General features: G+C 31.4%; 3 protein-coding genes across 5 annotated transcripts; 2 read left to right on the top strand and 1 right to left on the bottom strand.

Annotated features, from left to right (window-relative positions):
* Positions 1-453: 453 nt before the first annotated feature.
* Positions 454-14366, top strand: LOC148303243 (T-cell activation inhibitor, mitochondrial-like). 2 transcript variants are annotated; one of them, XM_088270268.1, is made up of 14 exons: positions 460-626; positions 704-815; positions 1613-1730; positions 1809-1950; positions 2943-3044; positions 3203-3320; positions 4188-4290; positions 4406-4497; positions 5000-5100; positions 5239-5385; positions 5851-5982; positions 6205-6349; positions 6962-7084; positions 14245-14366. In XM_088270268.1, exons 1-13 carry the CDS (start codon positions 604-606, stop codon positions 7046-7048), a joined length of 1422 nt encoding a protein of 473 aa, XP_088126394.1. In that variant the 5' UTR covers positions 460-603; the 3' UTR covers positions 7049-7084; positions 14245-14366. The 2 variants fall into 2 exon arrangements, with proteins under 2 accessions (XP_088126395.1, XP_088126394.1); XM_088270269.1 differs by lacking the exons at positions 704-815; positions 14245-14366 and having other exon boundaries at positions 454-535; positions 6962-7673.
* Positions 14356-20316, bottom strand: LOC148303242 (kinesin-like protein costa). 2 transcript variants are annotated; one of them, XM_088270266.1, is made up of 7 exons: positions 20189-20316; positions 19774-20098; positions 17103-19228; positions 16580-16789; positions 16302-16459; positions 15686-15968; positions 14356-14902 (listed from the first exon to the last, which is right to left on the bottom strand). In XM_088270266.1, exons 2-7 carry the CDS (start codon positions 20048-20050, stop codon positions 14783-14785), a joined length of 3174 nt encoding a protein of 1057 aa, XP_088126392.1. In that variant the 5' UTR covers positions 20051-20098; positions 20189-20316; the 3' UTR covers positions 14356-14782. The 2 variants fall into 2 exon arrangements, with proteins under 2 accessions (XP_088126392.1, XP_088126393.1); XM_088270267.1 differs by having other exon boundaries at positions 20193-20316.
* A 488-nt stretch (positions 20317-20804) lies between these two features.
* Positions 20805-24583, top strand: LOC148303241 (magnesium transporter NIPA2-like). Its single transcript, XM_088270317.1, has 3 exons — positions 20805-21427; positions 22347-22489; positions 23750-24583. The coding sequence occupies exons 1-3, from the start codon at positions 21211-21213 to the stop codon at positions 24443-24445; spliced, it is 1056 nt and encodes a 351-aa protein (XP_088126443.1). The 5' UTR covers positions 20805-21210; the 3' UTR covers positions 24446-24583.
* Positions 24584-25893: the final 1310 nt, after the last annotated feature.

Here is a 25893-nt window from a genome sequence, read left to right as displayed (position 1 = left end):
CGCCCGTATTTTGGATTTTTGTATAATTTTAATAAATAAATATTATGTATCTTTTCAATCGTTACTGTTACATTATGTTAGGTTTATAAATTTTTGCGGTTTTGATATTTGAGATTTCAATTACATGATTTTTCTTTTTTGTGTTTTATTTTAAGTTCAACAAATAGAAAAGTTGAACAGTTGAAACAAAAACAGACTATTATTTATTAACATGCTGAAATTATGTTTTTTAAAAATGAAAATTTATTTAAAAACAATCATGGGTGTAATTACTATTATTTTTTTTAAATACATGATTTTTAAAAAAAAGTTAATATGTGCATTATGTAATTTGGAAAACGAAAGCGGAACAATGGTGGTACGATCGTTTTGAAAAAACGCGCCAAACCACAAACCGCACAATATAATGTTGCCATATAGTAAAATTTTGACGTTTCATGTAAACACGTTAGCCCTAAATCAGCTGTTTGAAATGGACTTCAAATTCTACATAAATGTCATTTTTCTTCAAATATTTTATCTTGTCAATGTGCTTGTAAGTTATGTGACCTCCTATTAATGCGTATCTTTAATGTACGTTGAATTTACGCATTTAACTTAAATATGTATTTTAATATCAAAAGGTGGTAAGTTTTCATAACTCATAACCTAAAATAATATTATTTTTAATTTATTTACGTTACGCACATCGTTAATTTTTCAGGGTCGGGTGTGCTTTTTGCCGACATCTCAGCACCGCGGAAGTGTCGACAGCCTTGAGGCCTTTCTATTTTTCGGTCCATCCTGATTTATTCGGAAGGTTTCCCGAACAAAGAGTATGTTATTTAATGAACAAATGAGTAAGGCAAAAGTGTTGCTTTGAATACAGTGTTACAGCAAGCCCTGAAAAATCTTGCCTACTATGATATGAATTGTGACTTGTCACATTATTGTTTATTGACGTTTTGGTAATTCTGATAGTGGTACATATTGGATTATAACCTGGGTTTGATTCCTGGCAAGTGTAATATAAATTCAAGAAAGATTTATTTTCAATTGGTCTGGGTGTTTGTGATGTATTTTTCACATTTACCTTCCCTATCCTTACTATCCTACCTGCAGACAAGCCTCTAATAGAGGCTTTGCGGATTATTCCTTTAAATTAAACATAAAAAAACAAGCTGTACATAATATATCTGTCAATATTTAAAAAAGTATTTAAATGGCACTTCTGTGGGCTATCAAACAAAAATGCTCGCATTCGGTTTCACCAACTGGTAGTGATTTCGCTAGTTAGAGTGTAAAATGTGAAACACTCTTGCCGCACTTCTTAAATTAAAATATAGTATGCCTAACGTGACCATTTATTTTTGTCCTCAAAATGGGACATCTACCAATTTTTACGTAATAGTACGTATATTCAAGAAAACACATATTTTTTAATCGTTTTTATGTATTAATAAAAAGAAAAAGAATGTTGATAAAGAAAATAAGATGAGTAAATAATATAAATATGAAAAAATATGTTGTTCAGGCTATCTAAAAACGAGACGGTCCCGTTCAAAATGGGACGTACGGTCACTTTAAGTATGCCGCCAGAAGTATACTTCACAAACTATTATTTATTTTTCAGGCTGTCAATGAAAACTCTCTCAAACAACTAAGCGCTGTTTTAGAAGCTCAACAAGCCAAAACCCGGCTGCCCTCCACTTCGCTTTCATTTTACCTCCGTGGAAAAGACCATAACAAAGGTATAAAACTTGGGAAATATTTTAGTTTCTGATATACAATTTATCACTTTGTAATTAATAGTTTGTTCTCCTAACTAGAAAATCTACAGTTAGTTAATATAACACTCGCAGGAAACGATATTAGAAATTCAGTGCTTAAAATACTGACCGCTTGTAAAATATCTACAGAATATGTTGACAAAATTTCTAAAAAAGTTCCTAAAGGAGATTTCAATGAGAGGTGAGTTCATTTTCAGTAATTTATTTTTTAATATACTGGATTTATTAAGTGAGTTAATTAAATCATATTAATTGAGAAGTATTTATTACAATGTTATCCATTTATCATATTCAAAATGCAAGAGTGCAAATTAAAAACAATTTATGAAATAAATAAAGCTTTGTATGGAATATTAATTTTACTGCCAAATCGTATGCATAATAGAGCTTATTATTTCATTATCAATAATTTAGATTATTCTGCCATATTGCGCATATATAATATTTTACTTAAATTAACATATGTATTTTATTTGATGATTCAATGATAACATTAATTTAAATTAAAACATAATTAATGATTCTACTGAATTTATTTTTGCAATAATTGTTTCATCTGTGAAAGCATTGTCAACACTGTGTTGAAAACAACAAATGAACCTATTTAAATATAAATTATAAGGCTTAATATAAAACAAAATTTTGTTATCATGATGCCTATGTACTCCGCATGCCTCCTGAGAGTCAAGCTTGCATCTTTTACAAGGCATCAGGTTCGCACCGCCCAGGACGACCACTGCTGACTATTCGTCGGCAGTTCTCGTCAGAGCTTCGGGACGCGGATCTGACTTGGGAGGATGCAAGGGAGCTGGCAGCCGACAGAAAAGCCTGGAGGCAGTTTGTGGACTCCATTTGCTCCTCCTAGGGAGCGGATATGGTTTAATAATGACAATGCCTATGATGAAATGAGTTATTATTTTTAAAGTAACATGTTTGGAACATCTCCATAAAGTCCACACACAATTCTAAAAAAGAAGTAAAACAATTTTATGGCTCTTAGTCAACATTTACGACAAATAAGTCCATTAGTTTTTTTAACGCAGTTGACAATACTCTCCCAAGGCAAAACAGTTATCATAAAATAAATTCATAGGAATCAAAATTCTTCAAATTAAATACCAATTCTTATTGATTAGGTTTCATGACAATTCTGATGAGTGTGTTATATTTCAGGACATTTCGTTACACCAGTCCATTTAATGAAAATGACGCCATGTATACAAGTTTCATTATGAGGGAACAAGTAAATACTGCCAAACAGCTAGATTCCTTAAAGTGAGTAGGTACGGTGTGAATTAATTCCCTTTCAGTATGTAAATGATTAGTTATGCATAATGATCTGTTATTTTTCAATAATTTACTTCATAATTCGTCATGAGAAATTATTTAAATTATGCATTTTAATTTGATTTATTTATAACTTTTGTTTTTAGTATGTGGGTTATAAATAACTATTCTGCAGCCAAAGAAAAGTACGAAGGTACTAAAGCAACTAGAAATCACATTAGCGAACTGAGTAAAGAACTTTGCCAAGCATATAACCTGAAAGAGGTATGATATTATGTTTATAATGTATTAATACGGATATTCCCAGCAGTGTGTTTTTGTTTTTTCTATATTAGCAAATAAATTAATATAAAAAAAAATTAAAAAGATATTTGGTACAATTCTCATTAAAAATCTTTAAATGGATAATGGAGATATAAAAGATCAAACTATTCACATTTTAAAGTACAATATGACCTCATTACGTATTTAAAAAAAAAACCATGATATCCCCATCATGAACTTCTCAGTCTCTAAAGCGGCCACACATGTGGTTAACCATCATGCTCCGCAGGAAAGAAGGAAACATCTTTTTAATATCATTGAAAATATCTCATAAAGTTCCTGCGTACCTGATAATGCAATATATCCCGAACTTAATGAAATAAATTTAACAATAAGCCATTATTTTGAATTAAAATGCGATTATTTATTTTTCGGATCTATAGTGCTCTGAAACAACTACACAATAAAATCTCACACCTCAAAAATTTTTTCAAGATGGTAAAATAAATTAATAATAAAAAGGTTATTTTTTTTTAAATGTATTTTATATGCCATGTATCACGTATATTTTTAAAATAATTAATAAAACATTAATAATAATAATTTAAAAAAAAAAACAAAAAAAACAAATATAACATCCGTTTTCATATTCCATTGTTTTAAAAAATATCCACTCATCGGCTTATTTTTTGTGTGTTTAGAATGTGAATTCATTAAATTATCTAAAATAATAGCAAAAAACATTATAAAAGTACCAAATAAAACAATTCAATCTAATTTTATAACATTTAGTTTTAATGACCTATTAGTCTTTTAGCATAATATACAATTTCACTATTATCATATACATCCTCTAAATATTTTCAGATAAAATGGGAATCTGGTTGGAATGTCAGCCATGTGAGAGGAGGCTTACAGAGTTTCAAGGCTTTGGCATCTCAACATCCAGACAAAATGAAAACACTTAAAGGTGAGCATGGAATTTATTGAACGTACGGTTTATTTTTATCCACAACTTTTGCATAGATCTTCTGTTCAAAAAACGGGCTATGAAATTCTGTTTTATCAACGATTTTTATTTTAAGGTCGTACATTAGTGTTAGGACAGTTTACCGGAGTAAGTCTGGATGGTGATGTATTCTTAGGGAATACTGAAGTAAGGCATAATTGGTTAGATGTAAGTATCATTTCTCCTTTTTAACTTCTTTATTAATAGTACAGTAACACCTTAATTTGCATCCATGCAACTTACCTAAATTTGCAGTTCGTTAAAAGGATGTCTCGAAAATTAAAAAAAAATTTGTTAAAAGAGTTGAGCTAAATAAAATTTTACATTTTATTAATTTCAAATATTTGATATCCGAGTGTGCTTCCTTTTGCATGTTTTGTAATTTCAATCACTCAGTGTGCATAAATAAATCGACTCATTGACTGGTTTAAACCTCATTTGGGGTTATTCGGCTGCCACAAAACAGATCACAATATCACAGTCGTTAAAAATCTCAATAAATTTACATCCAAATTAAAGTGATTCATATATTATATTATATCTTATTCTCAAAATATATTCAATAATAAGTTATAAAGTAACCTGAAAGAGTTAAAAGCAACCTGAATAAGTTATAAAGCAACCTCAAAAAAATTGCGTTAAATTTATGATTAATGTTTTATTTTTCCAGCTTATAAAAAATGTAAATACTCACGATGAAGCATTAGCTAAAATACCCAACTATGAAAAAACCCTGTCAACTGTTCTGCGAAATATCAATATTAAGCGCAGGTGTGTCTCATTCATTTATTTACTTTACAAAAGTAGGTCCCTTTTTCTCTCCTGTAAAATGATCTTATAACATACATGAATGCTTAATAACCATTTAATGGTATCACGGAATTTGCTAAAAAAATATTATATTTCCAGAAAATTTATGCCTAAAGTACTAGCTGCTGAATATTGCAACCAACTCCGCAGACTCACCACCTCCCTGGGAGATATTCACACCAAGGGAAATAGCTTCCCTTCCTCAATCCCCGAATCCCTAGAAACTTATGAAATTGTTGTTGAACCGTAAGTTGATTTTCTCTTCTCTAATCTGCTTCTTTAATTCCATAAATGATTAACTCATGTCAGAGGTGGTATGTGTCATTAACCGGGCAATAATGTCATTTTGTGTTTTTGTTTTTTACTTCCTTTATGTCCAATTCTGCATTTACATGAATACATGTATATATGCTGGGTGCTTGAAAAGCAAGCGTCGATCTGATTATTGAATTATTTTATTGTTTTATTTCTTCTTCTTCTTTTTCTTCATCTTGGTGTAGGCCTTGTGGCCTGTTTTTAAGAGGGATTAGCCTCCTGCGATGTCGATTCCCAGCTATTGACCCATCTCTTTGGTGGTCTGCCCCTGAGTGGTCTTCCATGGGGTTGACCACCAAAGAGATGGGTCGATAGCTGGGAATCGACATCGCAGGAGGATTTATTTCTTCATTATCAAAATATTTCAAATCAATTTCAGTTCAAATTAAATTTCAGAGAAGCGGGTCCACTTATGATATCACCAACTGGACAGATTATCACACCGTCTTCATGTCCCGGAGACCAACTTGTGAGTTTCATAGCAAAGAATCTCGATGAGGCAACAGAAGGATTGACGCGGTACAAAATGTAAGGATATTACACATTAATTTAATTTCCTGTACTGCACGTTTTGACATGGAGAACATATTATCATATTGTAATTTGACTTTCACAACTTCATATTATACTTTACTTTTGACTTATAAATCATACTTTCTGTATATTTCATGTCAAACTTAGTTAAATTTTATCTAGGCAAAAATAAGTGTTTTTATTTTATTTTTAATAAATATGTTTTATAAATTCCAGAAATAAGCATACAGAGCGTTCATTACACACAGAATGCATATCCCGTTTGAAATTATTAGAGCTAATAAAGGATGATTGTGTAACTCCGGATCGTATGATACAATGCTGTCAGCAGTTGTTACAACATGCTGATGAGTTACAGCAGGTGAGAATCCTGCTAAATATTGATCAAATTTAACATTTAAAATTTAAATATAAAAGTGTTCATAAATATTTATTAACATAATCTAATTGTAGATTAAAATATTGCTAAGAAAACACTCCTTATCATCCATTGTTTGCTTTGTGTACCTATAAAACTTTTTTAAACACTTATTTTTCATTACCGGTTTCGGAAAATTATTCCATCATCAGGTCACTAAAATATTTTTTTTTATGATAATGATGAAATAATTTTCCGAAACCGGTAGTCACAAATAAGTGTATAAAAAAGTGGTATTAGGTACACAAAGTAAACAATGGATGATAAGGAGAGTGTTTTATTACCATACCACAAAGTTATCAATACTTTTAACCCTTATAGTGCTGAGCTTAGTTTCAGAGTGTCTCCTGAAAAATTATGAATTTAGAGTTGTAATACTATAATCGTAAATAAACAATTACATGTATCTAATCCAATATTATGAAAAATATAAATGATATCCTATTATATTCTATATATTCTTTATAAGTATTATTTTGTCCATAATATTAAAAGTTTCGAATGTAAATCTTTGTTTGGAAAAATGTTTGCGTTTCTAATAAAAATAAATTTCAGGTATCTGGGGTGATTCTATGCATTACTAGCTACTACTCTGTATTATCAGATGGAGTTATGTGTATTCCATGGGATTGGAAATGGTAATAATTATGATTTGACGAACAGACAAACAGAGTTCAGGTGATATTTATTTGCATTAAAATAATTATATTGTAAATCACAACGCTAAGTAAAACTGAGGCTTTTAATTAATGTATCTATTTATGTATATTTATACTTAGTCAATTCCATATCATAAGTTGCAGTCATAATTTTATATATGTATATTACAATGTGTTGTAAAAATACTTCCATATTCTTCTTCCCCTTTGATGAGATGTCAAAAAATAATATGACTTATTTCCTCAAGATTTTGTCTTAATATCTAATACATAACCCCAAATAATATAAAAATTTGTCTTAAAATTTTACACAACTTATTTACATAATTGGCGACAGTGTTACTATAACCATTTATTTCTACATTTGGTTTAACCAGGGTTTTTTTTAAACAAAAAAGGTCCCGGAACTCACTGTAAAAACATTAAAATATCATTTAAATATTCATTACCATACCATATTTTATCATTTTGACGAATTATATGAATAAAGATTGTAATTACATAAGCACAAACATTGTTTCGTCTAATTGATTATGAAAAATTTTAAAAAATTATCCTTGAAAAATGGTGCCAGAACGCCATTCCACCGCAACACATGAAAAAAAAAAGCCCTGGGTTTAAACATACGATAAAAACAGAAGTATATGAAAAGAAGTAATTTCCATTTTTAATTATACCCACTATGGATAAGTTTGTCAATTATAGTCAATTAATGACCTTTTACGCAAAAGTGCTTCATTTGACTCAATTTTTAGTAACCTAAATTGTTTTCTATTCTAATTAAAATGGATATTCTTATCTAGCATAATATATTTTTGGTACTATTATTTTACATACTCATTTAGTTAAACTTGTACCTACTCATTCATGTACCCACATCATGTTATATTGGAAACAATATCATTATTTCATATAAATTTTTCTCATGAAAAATGTATATTTTTTATAAACATTACTGTTGATTTTATTTTTAAAACTATAATATACAAAAGCACATAGTGCAGTTCTCCGAGAACATCCAATGTGGTAATAGTTGTTGTCAGAAAATGCCTTATTTAACGACATATTATTGCAGTGAATTCCAATCACCGTTTTTAATTTTGAAGTGAATAAATAATAATGAAAATGATTTATTTGAACTGTGTTAAGATGATTATTGTTTAAAAATGCATGTACACCGTAGTTTAAAAATTTCTTCATCTAAATGCCAGTCATACATAAAAAACTTTTCAAGTTGTTACTAGAAAAGCGGAATTGACAAAAAAAACAAGAATTATTTATGATAAAAACCAGAAAACACAACCGGCACAAAAACCGGGAAACTCGTTAGCAGGTGAAAATAAAAACTAAATATCATTGTTAACATATTACAAAGTGCAGCATATTTTTTACACTTGAATTGCGAGATGTGATTTAGCATTTCCTTTCTACAGTTGTGCATGATCATAGACAAGAAATATGTAAATGAATTAGTTCTTACAATGCATCCGCAACATGATAAAGGTTTTTATGTTTGGTTAGTGTTTAATAAACTTGGACTGTGTTTTCATAGCGGTTGATTTTTTTCCCATAATTTTTTTTAATTGTTTTTTTAAACTTCAATTTTGAATCGATAGGTTTTTTTCTTATGAAAAATATAAAATGAAATTTATTTCCTAATGACAAAAAGAAAAGAGTGTGTTTGTTTTTAATGATATATATTTTTTACAATTATTACATCATTTTAATTTGAGGAAATTTTAAACATCATAGTAAAAATCACAGAATAAAAAATAAACTTACAAACTACTTTAAGAAATATATATATATATATATATATATATATATATATATATATATATATATATATATATATATATATATATATATATATATATATATATATATATATATATATATATATATATATATATAATATATATATATATATATATATATATATATATATATATATATATATATATATATATATATATATATATAAAATGTTATCATATTTGTTGTGACATTATTTTTTTAGTTTGAAGATATACATTATATTTAAATGATTATACCAAAACTTGTAATGCATTTTCTCACTAAACTAAAATTCTTAAAAGTACCATTATTCATTCAACTGTAAGATGTGTTATTTGAAGCATAGATGAAACTGGAGTTATTTATGTACATTCATGTTTACCTCATATGAAACTGTGACAATACATTATGTCAATAAAATAAAATGTTTAGAAATAATCAAATAAATACGCTTTAATAAAATACTTATTTAGAAACAATATTTAGCTTTTTATTATCGAACCTTTCCTAATTTTAATTTCCATTGTCATCTCGGATTACAACAAACAGATTAAGTGTTTGAAAAAGGCGCTACATAACCGTAATCTCCTGTTTTAAAGATTTATTATTGTTAAATGAAAAAGAGCATGCTCTCGTTGGACAACTGTTAAAATCAAGGCACAATTTAAAAACAATATACCTTATTAAGCATTTACGATACAATATAAATGATATTTTTTAAGTACCTGTGTATGTACATTTGAGATAGGATAAAATGTTTTTAAAATATTTTTTTTCACTAGGCAGTAGGCATTTTAGAATGTAATGAATGAAAATAAATAACTCACTAAATGAAACATGCTTACATATATGGTAGGTATGTTTATATTTATATCCATCAAAAGAACATTTGAGAAGAAACCTGTAAAAAGAAGCCTTAATTGTATACAGGTTATTTATTTGCATATTCCCAATGAGTGATTTGAATTACATTTAGATCAAATTATTTTGTTTTATATTTTTTTATAAAAATATAGCTATATCATGCATGCAATTTATTTCATAAATAATATCTTGCAGAGAACACAATAGAATAAACTCTACAAAAAAAAAAAAATTCTAAGATTATAGTTCTAAGTTATCAATACATATACGAGTAAACAAACTTTCTTTACAAGTTCCATAAAGGTGCGATAGCTATACAATTTATAACTTGTTGAAAATAAAATCACCTTCATTAATATCTAAAGGTGGAGGAGACTGACCGGAGCATTTCGTCGTAACGTAACACGTTACGATGAGAGCATTCAGGCAGTCAGTACACCGAGCCGAGCGCTCCATAGTTTCGGATGGTCGCTGATGCTCGCCGCGAGCGATGTTACGACAAAATGCTCCGGTCAGTCTCTACCTCAATGTACCTTGATAAACTTAATGCAGTTAAAAATGTACTGGCTTGCATGAAAAACAGCAAATATTGCAATGATCCCAGTTGTAATTCTCCGCTCTTAGTATCTCATTTTAGGAGAAAACAAAAAATACATACGATTGAATTACATTCCGACTGTATGGAACACATTGTGTATTTAGGCAATTATTTATTTAAAAGAGTATTTATAAGACTAGGGTACATAATCAAAAAAATCAACTTATTCTTACAGTCCATGATAGAGATGAATAATATTTTTATACTGGCGACCCAATTCTCCGCAATACCAGTAACTTATCTCCGTCTTGTAAGTAAGTCTTTGTTAAGCTCATCTCTAGTCTATAAGTTATAAAAAACTTAATAATAAGCAAGTTATATAATTATCAATAAAAGTTTTATTTTTTATTAATCTTACCAGAACACATAAATGCAACTTAGTAGAGATCAAAAATAATTAATTAAAAGTAATATTTTTATACACAACTATACATTTTATTTAAAAATAAATGTTCATTTATTATAAAAAACCTACACATTCAAAAACACAACCGTATTATTCTATTCCCTCAGTTGTTTCAAATTACTATACATGTTTCATTCAAATGATAGAGATTTACTTCCTTCAGACCATAAAATATTTTTTTAAAGGGTCCTCTGACTTATGCAATAGCAAAATATGAAATAATCTCAATCAGCAAAGGGAAAAGATATAGTCTGAGCAAAATGTACAACGTACACCAATTGTAGCTCTACCAAGGTACGTGATAATAATAATAATAAAATTGGATAACTTATATAGCGCCATTTTCGTAAAAAAATACCTCAAGGGCGCTTCACTGTGAATGAATTGGGTAAAATATTATGGTGGAAATGATTTAGCAAACAAATGTGTTTTTAGTCTTTTTCTAAAGATCATCTCACTCTCACTATTTCTAACCATTGGTGGAAGAGCATTCCACGCCGTCGGTCCTGCAACAGCAAAGGCACGCTCGCCAAATTTAGTGCGTTGGTTGCGAGCTGGTAAGATAACTTTGCCCATTGCAGATGTTGTAGCCGATCGAAGCGTGAGATGTCTATCAACCAATTCATCTGGAATACACAGCTCCTTAAGATACTCTGGAGCCATATTGTGTATTGATTTATACATGAGTAGGCAGAGTTTATACTCAACCCTTTCGGGAAAGCGTAACCAGTGGAGTTTGTGAAGTAGTGGGGTGATGTGACTGAATTTAGAAATTCCAAAAATTAGTCTCGCTGCTGCGTTTAACACTGATTGCAGTCGAGTCATTTTATTGTTTGGTAGACCCGTGTATATACCGTTACAATAATGTGATGATTGTACAATGCACAAAGGTATTAAATGTAGTGTGTAATTTGTAAATCAAACACTACATTCGTAAATATGAAGTTAGTGACAGCTGATTATATAAATCTGATACATTTGTGATATTTTACACATTCTGAACACTAGTGTATTTTCATATAAAAATGTATACAGCGTACCTCCGTAAGGAAAATAACGCTGTACACCGTGCAGACTCCTTATTAACCGCTTTACTGCTGAGCCTTTTTTCACATATGCCAAAATTCAGGGAGAATTTTAGAGAAAAAATAATCTTTCAATTAAGTGTACACAAAATTGTGTACATTTTCATAAAATATTATTTTCACCAAGATACACTTTTTTAAAGTTTATTTATGATTATTATTGACGAATTAAACATGACTTGCGCACGCGCACATCAACACGTCTACACAGGTCGATATCTAAAATCAAACTGAGCAATAGTCGATATTTCGACGGTACGCAGTTTTCTCGCTGTAATAAGCGTCGATATATCGATGGTCCACAGTAAAACAGTAAAGGAAAATTTTTTTATAGTACTGAAAAAAAATTAATACACATGTAGTTCGTATTTTGGTATTATTTTATCTTTATTTTACATTTAGTTTGTATATTTAACTAACCATCATCTTTGTTATCGATACTCTCAGTTTATGTATATCACTTAGACATTAATTTAACATTTATATAAATATTTAATGATATTACAATAAGTTTTTATATTTTATTGATTGAAATAACGACACATATACTTAGAAAGTATTTAAATTCGAAACTTATTATTTTGATTCACGTTACATTAAATGAGTAAATTTCATATTCATATTGATAATCATGATTGAATTAAATATATGGTAATAGTAAAATTGGTTTGAACTAAGCCACCCATGGAGCAAAGTTGAGTTAGGCGTGTATTCCGAGTCCCAGCATGGAAGTGGGTCCGTTGACAATGTTTAAGGCTAAATATTAAGTCTCTTACCATAATTGGCTTTAATATTCAACCCATGGAAACCATCGCCTGACATACTATTATTCCTAGAATAAAAAAACACGTACAACTCAACTTTGTTCCATGGGTAACGCGGTTAAAACCAATTCTATTATGACATTATGCATTTCAACTTTGCATATTGTAGAATATTATCTAGATTTTTCTCTATTTTTACCCTTGTACTACATACGAAGGAATTTAAAAAAAAGTTATACTTATAAATAATTTTTTCATGTTCCCCTCATAAGCAATAGTCTTTTTTTTTATCATTTTGATAAATAAAAATGAGAGTTGCATGATTTTTTCACACTGCTCTAACTTGCCAATGAAAACAAAGGAGTCGAGTTAAAATCTCAGAGTTTATATTGTCATAGATACTTACATGTTCCAGATGACCACTTTGATCTTTTATATGAATAGTCAAATACACACACCTCAATATGTTTATTATTTCCCTACCCATACGAACGTATGGAAACATCAAATTGTTCCCACCGCCCTACTCATACGAATACTTCATACATCGTGTTTAGTATTTCGAGGTCATATCGCTGGCTACCTCATTTGCTGAAAATGTTGACATAATATTGATTGATTGATATGTGTATTACATTCAATACAAAATATTCAATAGAATATTATTACAAAAAAATTATCCGGCAAACCAAAACATATAAAAAGAGTCATAAATGGGTCTATTGTTTTAAAAAATTGTCTGGTAAATTGTAAATAAGTATTGTTATTGAGAAACTTATGAGAAAAAATGTCATTTTTTACATGTTTTTAATACATAATAACCCAAAGGTGAATTGTGCTAGCTCTACATATCCAATTAACATTGTACAATGTCATAACATGCATAATTTTTAATGAATTTTCAAACTAGCCTGTCATATCTCATTTAGTAACCTACAGATAAAAGAAAAGTGAAAAGGAAATGAAATGTTAACTTGATAGATTTGACTATTTACATATTCATGTTTCATTTAATTCACTTAATGATATTGTTAAAAAAAAAAACTATATTATGTGTACACTAACCAAATTTTTTATATATTGAATTAGCATTCACTTTGTACAACTGTATCATCTATTATATGTTATTAACACACTTCGGACGAGAAAGGTATTTCTACCCGTTCGGTCGATTGATGCTTAAGGACGGGAAGGGTATTTTTACCTTCTACGCCAGCCTCATTTCAAATGTAGAAAAGAAGGAACAATACAATGTTTTAAAATTAATATTATATACCAATTTATTTGTGAAGATCTTAACTATATGTATATAATTATCAAATCCCGTTGCTAGTAGTCCACAGGCGTAAAAAATACCCGTCTGAAATGTGTTAATACATATATATAATAAAACTTATGACTACTGATTTTTTGGACAGCTTTTTGCTTTGTGATGACATTGTTACGGTTACAATACTATTGCCAAGCTAGCCGTCACAAAAAATTAGTAAAACCAGAAATTGTGTCTTTGAAGAACATCACTCATTTTTTTATTAACTGACAATCTCAGTTCCACTGTTCACAACCAATTATTTTTAGGCAAACTGACCCTAAGTTATTCAGACATAAGCAACAAAGCTTAATGAGTTATTCCAAAGTAAACTGAATCTAAGTTTTTTTTTTCAGAATATCGCTGATTAACCTAAAATTGAGTAATATTGCGAATTTAAATGTAATCACAACAAAATCACGCAATAAAACTGACAGTGGGTTTCGTTAATCTTTAACCATCGGTTTTGGAACAACAAACAGGCGTTTTTAATAAAAATTTCAACGTCAAGGTGGTACTACAGATAAGTGTATATGTCCACAGATGTCACTACAGTTCTTTCTTTTAATTTCATACTGCTCAAATTACAAGCGTGGATGCAACATCTTGTACATGCTCTTTTGAGACAAATTTTATATGGATGATCTAGTTAGGTACTTGAAGACTGAACGAGATACATGTTACTACTACTATGCCTTTGTCTGCACACAATGCTGCATAGGGTCGCGGTTAGTCTTACACTTCAGTTGCCACTTTCAGAGTGACATATTAAATACCTCAGTATGAAAATAAACGATGGCCCCACTGGGAATCGAACCTGAAACCTAATGCATGGTAGCCAATTGTGCAAACCGATTCACTGCAGAGGCAAATGGATGACACATTAAGATGAATCTACATATTTGGTTTATCCTCTTGAACAATGACAAGCTTATTCTTTTGTCTGGTTACTTTTGTAGAGGGAACATAGCTAGCTGGTTGTAGCTGTTTTAGATTCTGGCTTGGAATGGCAGTCTGAAAATAAAGAAATGACTATTAATAAAAATGCAAACTAACTCATAAAAATATTATTACAAGTAAATAAAATTGCAATACAGGAAAACATTTGTTTTTTTATATACAAACATTTCTGTAAAAAATACTCCTATTTGCACCCAACGGTGCATAGAGCACTGTCTCATAAAAATAAGTTATTGACACGGTATCAATTCTATTGTCAATTTCATAAAGGTAAGGTGATAAGTTCTGCGATCCAGATTCTTGGGTATAGGAATAGAACATATTTAATGGGAAGGAGCTTAGGGTGAAGGACGTTACTGCTATATGGGAAAGAAAATGGAAGAGGATAAGTAAATAGGAAGAGAAGAATAGCAACAATGGATAGGGCATTCAGGGTTGCATACTTTTACTCATATTAATTTGTTCAAGTCCCTTGAGGAAGTCTTTTAATTAACAACTAAATAAATATTCCTTCCAGTCCCTTGTTCGATGTGGAATAATTGGTCAAACAAAAACAAAAGTAAATAAATAAATAAATTGGTCAAGATCCAAGATTTGTCATCACACACCTTTCTCTCCTCCCTCTTAATACATTCATGTTTGCTTTCGGACAGTCTAACAACAGATTTGATTTAATATTTTGAGTATGTGTAGGAATATGAAGTGTTGTTTACATGCTGGTGTAGTGGTTTGTCTTTGTTAAGAGGTCGGTGTGTTATTTACTAACGTAACTAACATTTTGTTGAAATGTCCGACCACAAAATAAATTACACTTTTGAGTGAAACTACACTGTATACCTGATGATATCTCGCAAGACGTTGGATCCCATCTAGGAACCGGGCATTTCCCTCTGCAGAATGTTCCTGTTTTGTGAGTTTAATCTTAGCAGTCGTGGCAGCTATCCTCCTGTGCTGGGTGAGAACATTGTCTGCCTCAGAGTCTGTGTTACCGTATTCACAACCGGATGGAAACTCTAACGAGAGTGGAACCCGACCACATATGCTGTTTCCGTAAACACTGCTGTCACTCTCTGCTTCCCCAGTCATTTCTCGCATCAGTTGATTCATTGTATGGTAATGCCTAGAATAAAAATTTTAATAAGTATATATAAACCTGAAAGTGTGTATGTATGCATATTTATCCAGTTGAAAGCTTGAAAATAAAACATCTCTTCATTTGTAATCCTTTTTCTGAAAATAGTTTTACTGGAATATCAGATTCATTATTATATTTGTTTCCTTTGTGAACAAGTTAAATAAATAATTAATGATGGAATAATGAATAAAATGCGCCGTTTGAATGATTCGGCTTTAATGATGACCAGATCATTTTGATGATTTACTGATGAATTTCGTCCAGATTTGGTTTATCTTTTTACCTCTACCGGAGATATATCTATTCTCGAGAATATACCTGGCAGTGAGAGTAGTGGTGCGTCTGGCGTGCATAAGCCTGGCATGATGCAGAGCAGCCCATGCGTCTGCACACCTCCTCCTCCAACCTCCCGCTTCACGCTGCGCCGCCCCGGCTTGGGCCTCTAGAGAAACGCAAGTACTCCGCAGATCTATCACCTAGAACACACAATGAATACTTTATTCTGATAATTTGACAACAAACGCAGGCGTGGACCCATAGACATTTTTGAGAAACAGACATTAAAAATATTTTTAACTGACAGTTTTTTAACTCACCTTTTGAAAATACTTATAAAGCAAGGTTCTCATTTCATTGTCCGATAGTTTACTAAGTCTCGCCATCAACATCTCTTCTCCTCTCTCCCTCTTTTGCCCAACCGAGGTTACATCTTTGACTTGTCCTCTTCCACATATCAATTCATTCTTATATTCTATTGCTGTATCTATTGCCTCTATTGCTTCTTCACATTCCAGTATTTTCCTCTCCTATAAAAAAGATACAAGATTTTATTTGGTTTAAAAACTAAAGGCGGAGACTGACCGGAGCATTTTGTCGTAACGTAACACGTTACGATGCGAGCATTCAGGCAGTCAGTACATCGAGCCGAGCGCTCCATCCATAGTTTCGGATGCTCGGTGATGCTCGCCGCGAGCGATGTTACGACGTTATGTTACGACGAAATGCTCCGGTCAGTCTCCACCTCAAAATAAAAGTAAAAAAGGCAATTTGTAAAACTCTATGCAAGTATCCAAATAAAATGTACATTATTGCGTGTATAAATTAACAATATAAAATTACCTCAGTATCGGACAAAGATTTATGGGTTTTCCGTTTCTGACCTAAAATACATCGTTGATCTATCAGACATTCCCTCGTTCTGCGGAGATTTCTAATTTCCCGCCGCAACATGGATTCTTTATCGTCAGAAAGTTCACATTTCTGCAAGTCGGAAGATTTCTCCTTCAGAATGTGATCCAAGTGTGTTATTCTTGCGCTCACTTGTTTCAGCGTGGGTTGTTTCTTTTCTTTATTCTTCATTTCCATATCCGGATAGGACAAATCTCTTTCATACATCTCATCCAACTTACTTTTGTCCTTGACCAACTCTAGTTCCAGGGTATTTTTACGTTTTTCATCTCGCTTTATTTGCTTTTTTACCTGTTCAATCTGTTTCCGATATGCCTTTAATTTGTTTTCGTGTTTTTTAATCTCTTTACTACTGTCGCAATCCACGCGTTTATTCGCTTCCATATCGTGGACTCTTCTCTCGTAATGATCTACGATAGATTTGCATTTGCGGACTTGTTGACTGAGTTTAGGGTTTCCATTTCCGACAATATACTTAGCTTGAGCTGTTACCAAGTCGGCTTTAGCTTTCTCGTATTCATCCTTTAAATTTGATTGCTTTTCAGTACACCTCTTAGCATTATTCTGTCTCTTGACAATTTTAGATAAATCCTGAATCAGTTGTTCTTTAGCGAGACATAAACTTAACAGTTCTTTTAATTGACTTTCTCCATCACCTATTTCTTTAGATATCTTCGCTACTAAGCTTTGCTTGAGAGTATACTTTTGCAAAAGAGTTTTATATTTCTTGCAACTTTCTGTAGGTAATGGAGAATCTATCATCTTCAGAAGTTCTCTTTGAACTAATTTCGGCTCCGGATCGGCGTAGGTTTTGTGAGATTCCAAAATGATTTTTTGAGATTCGGGAGAAATAGCTTTGGCCGCAGCCCGCCTTAGTAGTTCTAATTCGCTACCCGTAAGACTTTCTCCCGGTTGTATCGTTTTTCTCCTCCCGACTTGTGCCGAGCTCTCGGATAAGCATGTATCGGAGTTGAGATTCTCATCAGACTCCCCGCAGTGGAGATATTCTTCGCACCTGTCTGCGGCCAACTCGTCGGTTTTCTCTCTGAACAGCTCCATGTACTTGCACAACTTGTCACTGAACAGGAAGTCATCGTGTTGCACACTAGTGTCAGTGTCGGAATCTCCATCAAAATCACTCAATTCACTGGGCTCCGTATCTTCGGCAATACGCGGTAAAGGCTGTTTGTTGGCTCCCACATTCTCATGCTCTACATCTACCTCCGATCCCACCATACCCAAAGTCGGGGTCAAACATTCGTCGCATTCCGCTTTTAGAAATAACCACTCGTTAATTTGAGCCGCTTCAGTCTCTCCGACCATATTAGACTGTACAAGTTGTTGAAAGAGTCCTTCCGCATTGGATACAAGTTTGATCCACTGCTGCGCCGCAAATTGGAGTCCCAACAGCTGTTCCGGAGTTCTGCTTAAATTCTTTTCCGGTACAGTGGGTGTATTATTATCCGCAAACCCATTCACGGTCACAAAATTAAGTACACCCCGACAACACCAGCATAATTCTAAGTTCTTAACGGACTCTTCGGAGTATCTCAAATCTGAATTTAAGCAGCAAATAATCCACGTAAATGCTCGACCACCGAATGAGTCTCTCAGCATGGCGGTTAATAAGGACTGTTCATAGTTGACAGATTTTTCTTCCGCAGGTTGAAGAAGGTTTTTGATAATGTCTTCTAAGGAATGGAGACTGGGCTCGGGGTAGGCGGAGAGTTCGCAGAAACTGGCAGTGGACAGTCTGTGGTGTAGGATCCCTCCGGCACCGATCCACTTTTGTTCTATACTGACGGTGAATACAGTGTGGCACGGCTCGGAGCATTCGTTCAAGGAACCTTTGTTCAAATATTGGAAGGCCTCAGCCACACTGCTGCAGCGGACCAATCCGCAACCCAGCAGGTCGACCACACTCCCATTCACGACCCTCATCCAGGTGAGGTGTATAATGTAGCTCCGCTCGGATGCCTGGTGCAGTCTCTGGAACAGGTCTTGGATAAAACGCGGAATGATGCCCCGGTCTTGGTCCCCGTATATTGAGTCCGCGCCTATAATATATTAAAAAATAACATAATTCTTTGACTCACTTAGAAAAATAAGGTTAGACTAGTTGTCCTTCCTGCCAAATTATACTTTAATCTTCATTTTTAAGAAAACACCCGCAGAGCTCTATTTTAGGGGTTATCTGCAGTGAGGAGAATAGGGGTAGGAAGGGCAATGTAAAACAGACATTAATGTGAAAAATCTCTAGACGCCTTTACTAAGAATGCATAAAAATTATGACTTTTTTTTGTTTGAACGTTAAATGTAAAAAATATAAATTAATGTGAAAAATCCCTATGTGCTTTCACTAAGAATGCATAAAAATTATATGGTGTATTTTTTTTTTAAATGTTAAATGTAAAAAATATAAATTAATGTGAAAAATCTCTAAGTGCTTTCACTAAGAATGCATAAAAATTATATGGTGTATTTTTTTTTTTAAATGTTAAATGTAAAAAATATAAATTAATGTGAAAAATCTCTAGGTGCCTTCACTAAGAATGCATAAAAATTATTTGATGTATTTAAAAAAAATGTTAAATGTAAATACCTGGTCCCAATAATGTGTATGTCTTCCCAGTTTTAGATTGTCCAAACATAACGATAGAAGTATCGCAACCATCGAGGAAACAATTCAGTTGCGTGGAGACAATGGAGGAATAAAGGTAAGCCTGAGTGCTCTCTATTGGTAACGCATTATCCACACGGAAAACCTGACCACTGCCGGTCATCACCGACTGAGAAATGGGATCAGTCACAAGCCACGGAGTGGAGTCTGGAATGTCGGGAGGTCGCAAGCGAACCGCCACTTGTATTGGTACTTCCATCCTGACAAATTACTTGTTAACCTGATTTATTCTAGAAATGTTCATTTCCTGAAAAAGAAAAATAAAACTTAAAACCTAGAATCAATTTTTCATGGTTATTGTTTTTGGACAATGATGAAAATAGTATAAGATCCATACACACAGCAATTTGGGGTTTTCAAAACTCAATAAGACCACAAAAAATGTATTCCATTTCATTAACTTTAATTAAAATTCCTAAAATTTAACAAAAGTACAACATTCCCCACGATCGCGGCGTAAACGTCAAAAAAGCCATAGATTTTTTCAAACATAGAATGAAAATTTATCCAAAAAATTACATATAAAAATATATGTGTGTGTGTATTTATAGCTACCTACGAATAAAACAGATGCCGTTCATTTGTTAACAATGTTCCTTAGAGGATCGCAATAAACGTATTATTCAATATGAAAACCACATGCTAAAACATTTTTTTTCTTATTTATTAGTTTTACTTTAAATGTATTTTTGCAAAAAATATATTTTTTGTTCAGAAATGAAACAAATATGATAATTCTAATGAAAAAAATACATTTCTCACCTTTCAAAAATAAAATTACCCGCATCAAATAATCGTTTCAGTATTTTTTTAGTATAATTAGTTACTATTTTATGCCATTATAAAAATAAGTATCGAATTGTGGTAGAATGGGATTGACTCCAGAAACTCTGACTCAAGAGTCAAAAGAGTAACCACGGGACCACAACCCGACACCTATCTTTTATATCTTCGTTTTCTATACATCTTTTTGTGATGACTGGAAATAACAATATTCTTCGACTTCGCAATGTATTTTGAAACATCGCCCATAGCTATTATCGAGTCACATAATGAAGTAAACCCAAAATAGTCAACTTGAATGCATGAACGCTACTCAAATGTCAATATCGTATGTCAGATGTCATATTTCCGACTAGTATATAATATATAATATTTGATTCCGACGTTTATTTTGATTGAAGAATAAGTCGGTATCAGTTAACAGAAGTTGTGATTCATCTTTCAAAGAATAGTGTGTGAGAAAGAGTAGATAATATTATGACCAGTTAAAAATAAAATGTGTGAATACAACCCTATTTCAAAATTCAGTAGTGAATAATTTTCACATAATCTTACCTAAAATCCCACGATTTAGAAATGGATTCATTAACAAACGAGGATATATCCAAATATGACCAAACATCATTTGCGATAGGTCTTACTCTCGCTATTCTGTCTAGCATTTTTATAGGGTCTAGTTTTATCATTAAAAAGAGTGCTTTAAAACGATTAGGAAGTCATGGATATGTGAGAGCTGGCACGGTTGGATTAAGATATCTAAAAGACTGGCTCTGGTGGCTCGGCTTAATCACGAGTAAGGTTATTTTTATTTTACTTTTATTTAACACTAAAATTGTTATAAAAATATATCTATTACTTCATAGTTACAAATAGTAGTTGATAAGGTGTGATGTCAATTTCAGGTTGAGGAAGACCATAAAAATTATCATTTCATTCAAACCCTTATCCGCACCCTATGGTGCATAGGGCACTGCTTCATATAAACGCAGTGTTATCTTGGTCCTTAACACATGAAGGAAAGGTGATCAGCCCTCCGCTTCAGGTACCAGTCCAGGGTTATATTGAATAAATATTACAGTGAAAAAATCACTAATATTTATTTGACCCCCCCTGGGAATCGAACCTGGGTATGGTAGCCGAGCGTGCTGACCATTACACTATGGAGGCGGACAATAAATGAAAAAAAATTATACTAAACCCCAATTTTCCTCAAAATTTATTAGATATCTACCACCATAAACTTTGTCCTGAGACCTTGTCTAGACAATTGAACTTATCCAATTAAAAATTTTCCTTTTATAATATAATTGTTCACAAATAGGAAATATACCCCAAATTTGTTTTACAATTATGGGATTTCAGAATAAAACAAATTCAATATTGGGATGCTCCAGGACCAATCTGACAACTGAGAATGATATATATTTTTTATGTCTCATTTCTAGTTAATTTTTAATAAATAAAAGCTTCTTAATAATATCGTAAGAGCATTTATAAAAAAAATGGAGAACATAAATTACCAATATTTTTTCTTTAATACAATATCAAAATAAATTTTTGAATGACTTTGTAATTGTTAGTGTGTTAGAGTGACAAGAACTATAGCAATTATAAAAATTTTATTAGCACTATAATTTCACAATTGGTATAAGATATGATATGCCAATTAAATTTAAGAATTAAAAAATTGAAGATATTTTAATTGATTACAGTGGGCGCTGGGGAGGCTTTGAACTTCATAGCATATGCATTTGCGCCAGCATCTCTCGTAACTCCATTGGGTGCATTAAGTGTTCTTGTAGCAGCTGTCCTATCTTCTAAGCTCCTTAAGGAAAGGCTCAACTTCATTGGAAAAGTAAGTTATGCAAAAAAAAAATGTAATGCTTACTACATTCCTACTTTTAATAACTGTAAGCCTTTTGACTTTTGACATACGTAGTTTATATATGTTAAAGCAATTTGAAATTATTACTTGTAAATTCAGAAATAAATCTTATGGACTAAAAAAAACCTTGCATCAAATGAGTTTTAACTCCATACATCCGACACCTGAATGCAGAAATATTGCAAATCATTTACAAGTTAATCTCAATTTTTACTAATGTATTGTGTTATTTATGCTACTGATTTTGTTATGCAAAAAGTTCTGAACTTAATTATTAGATATTCAAACATTAATAATAATAATAATAAAACCCTTATCCGCACCCCAATAGGGCACTGTATCATATAAACGCAGTGTTATCTTGATCGTTTACACATGAAGGAAGGGTGATCAGCCCTCCGCTTCAGGTACCAGTCCATGGTAATATTGAATAAATATTATAGTGAAAAAATCACTTATATTTATTTTACCCCCCTTGGGAATCGAACCCGGGACCTTCAAAACGGTAGCCGAGCGTGCTGACCATTACACTACGGAGGCGGACGAACAAACATTATGATTACAAATATTCTAAAGAACATAAGTATTACTTTCATAGAGAAAACTCACTTTGAAAGCCTCTCTGAAACTGCCTCTCTCGATAATTTGCTTTCAGGTGAAGATATATTTTTAAATGACGATATATATTTTTGAGTTTTGACAGAGATTATTACAATAAAAAAACCCGTTTGGTTTGGGGTATATATTCTTTAAATATTCAGTTGGACCAATAAAGGCACTTGGCAGCAAACATCATCAACTTTTATATCACTGCTAAAATTTAGCATACTTGTATATTAAGATAGAGATATAATGAGCCTTGCAACAATGAGGTATCCCTCAAAATGAGATCCGGGTCTTCAGAGCCGCACAATACTCCTTTGAGGGGAAATGCAGATGATGTGCTACCAAATATGAAGACTAATAAAATATTCAGAGCATTTTAGGCAAAAAATATTTTGCTTCGTTGAGGTTTTTCTCATCCTTTTATTATTCAAATTGGAATTTATTGACTATTTTACTTGTATTCTATGTTTATTAATATCTTAATTATTCAATACGATTCTGATTTATTTTGTTGTCTTGTAAGTTTATTTCCATCCTAACAAATAACTGAAGCTAGTTCTGTTTTTTGCAATGTTTTAATAATAAAACAAGATTTTTTAATATTAAAAAAAACTTTTTTTACAGCTGGGATGTTTCCTGTGTATTGTCGGATCAACAGTCATCGTTATCCATTCTCCGAAATCAGAAGAGATTTACTCCTTAGAAGAGTTAGAAATAAAACTTCAGGAACCATTATTTTTAATCTACTTTTTGATAATTTTAATTGTATCATTTTCTATTCAGTTTTATTTTGGGCCCAAGTACGGAAGACATAATATCTTGGTTTATTTATTACTATGCTCCGCAGTTGGCAGCTTGAGTGTAGTATTTTGTAAGGGAATAGGTATATCGTTAAAGGAAACATTCACAAGTGATAATAACCAACTTAATAATCGAGTTTTATGGGTACTCTTACTGGCAACTGTATTATGCATAATGATACAAATGAACTATTTAAATAAATCTTTATATATTTTTAACACTAGCTTGGTGACTCCGGTGTATTATGTCATGTTTACATCTCTAGTTCTTGTCGCTTCCTCTATTCTTTTTAAAGAATGGGAGCACATGTCCTTGGTTGATGTACTAGGAAATGGCTGTGGATTTCTTACAGTTATCATAGGCATAATACTGTTAAATGCATTCAAGGATCTGGAAATAAAATTAAAAGATGTTTATTTAACATCGAGAAGAGAAGCGACTACCCCAGAAAATGGTGGAGATATGGAAACCGAACATAGAACAGAAATATCTTATGGGAGTACTCGAGCGAGATCTTAAATCTATTGGTTTTTTTTAATTCTTGCCATATAAAAATTAATATATGTAATTTAATATTAATAATTACTTTATTAGATAAATATAAATTATTATTTAAAAAAATAAAATAAAATGCATAAAATTATCTTGGTACAAATAAAAGTGTGCTGATTAAATGCAAATTAAATTTGAGCATTCCAACATACTTAATATATCCCAACATAAGTGCACTAAGTAATGGACTTTAAATGTATTATGGGGGTTGTGCATAGGTTTACGTATTTTTAACACATGACTATTTTTCTCTAATTGATTGATGAGATTTATTGTTATCTATTTATGACACTTTTTTTTCAATTTCCTATTTAATTTTAGCCCCACCAGTAAACAGCTAATTACTGATATTAATATATATAAAGTAGAGTGCTAATAAGATCATTTACAAAAGTGTCATACAGATTCCTTGTTTGAATGCAAAGCATTAAATTATCTTTACAATGTAAAAATATTAAGTGTAGGAATTTACTTATGAATGTATAAGCATATCATACAGAACAGTTGAGGCGCTGTTTAGAGCTGCCCAAGACAGGGACAAATAATCTCAAGTGACAGTCAATGTTGGGGGGATCTGATCTGGATCTATAGCACATTAAAAAGAAGAAGATAAGCATAAGATCTGTGTACATTTGAAATGTCCAAAATATCTGGAAATGAAATAATATTTTTTGTGATTTGTAGAAACGTAGCAGTTTGTTCGCAATAATAATTGTATTCAATTAAAATTATTATGTTTCTTGACTATTATGTCCATCAAAAAGCCTTGATATGCATTAACGTTAAACGGTAAATAAACTTTTTTATACCAGCTATAAAAAAGTAATGAATTTTATATCTAAACTCAGAATGAAGAGTCATTAGAATAATATTTTCCTAACATGTATATTTATTATGTAAAAAGTTAAAATGTGGCACTAGTTAAAATATTTATTTTTTTTATCCTAGTATGATAAAAAAAAAAAACTATGGTATGAAAAGAAACATGTGAAGAAAATCTGTTGTTGATTTATCATACAAAGTTCTAAATTACATGAAGTTCATGCTATATTAACTAGTATTCAAACATCACTCCCATTTTTTTTATTACTGCGTAGTTCCTATGATAATTTTGTCATAGTATATATTTTGTGTTTGCATTCATAATTTTAGTATATATTTACTTTTTTATTGCTTTACAAAATTGATACTTGTATAAATTCATAAATTATTATCCGATACGTATTATTTCTCCCAAAGACTGATTTTTTTAAATAAAAAATATTTAAAGAAATTTTAAAAAATATATATTAAAAAGAACTTGCAGTGACATCTCGGCTGTCCAAACTTAAAACACAGTAAGGGACATTTTTTTTGTAGTATGTTTTTTTTGCATTTTTGGACTAAGTAGAATCTACTTAAGTCCAAAATGCAAA

Source organism: Brachycentrus maculatus, unplaced genomic scaffold (genome assembly GCF_059751285.1).
Source record: "Brachycentrus maculatus isolate JH-2025_06_01 unplaced genomic scaffold, ASM5975128v1 h1tg000378l, whole genome shotgun sequence".
In the NCBI taxonomy this organism is placed as follows: Eukaryota; Metazoa; Arthropoda; class Insecta; order Trichoptera; family Brachycentridae; genus Brachycentrus; species Brachycentrus maculatus.
The sequence above is the reverse complement of the archived record's forward strand: the minus strand, read 5'-3'. Positions and strand labels throughout refer to the sequence as shown.

Bases quoted from the DNA above. Each gene is read 5' to 3' on its own strand.
- LOC148303243 (XM_088270268.1), top strand. From the start codon at position 604: ATGTATTTTAATATCAAAAGGTG. The intron at 4,291-4,405 runs GTGAGCATGGAA...TTTTATTTTAAG, and splicing joins CAAAATGAAAACACTTAAAG to GTCGTACATTAGTGTTAGGA. The intron at 4,498-4,999 runs GTAAGTATCATT...TTATTTTTCCAG, and splicing joins TAAGGCATAATTGGTTAGAT to CTTATAAAAAATGTAAATAC.
- LOC148303242 (XM_088270266.1), bottom strand. From the start codon at position 20,050: ATGGAAGTACCAATACAAGTGGCGGTTCGCTTGCGACCTCCCGACATT. The intron at 15,969-16,301 runs GTATATTCTCGA...TTTTTATTCTAG, and splicing joins ACCACTACTCTCACTGCCAG to GCATTACCATACAATGAATC. The intron at 14,903-15,685 runs GTATACAGTGTA...CTTTATTTTCAG, and splicing joins GTCTTGCGAGATATCATCAG to ACTGCCATTCCAAGCCAGAA.
- LOC148303241 (XM_088270317.1), top strand. From the start codon at position 21,211: ATGGATTCATTAACAAACGAGGATATATCCAAATATGACCAAACATCA. The intron at 21,428-22,346 runs GTAAGGTTATTT...AATTGATTACAG, and splicing joins GTGGCTCGGCTTAATCACGA to TGGGCGCTGGGGAGGCTTTG. The intron at 22,490-23,749 runs GTAAGTTATGCA...CTTTTTTTACAG, and splicing joins GGCTCAACTTCATTGGAAAA to CTGGGATGTTTCCTGTGTAT.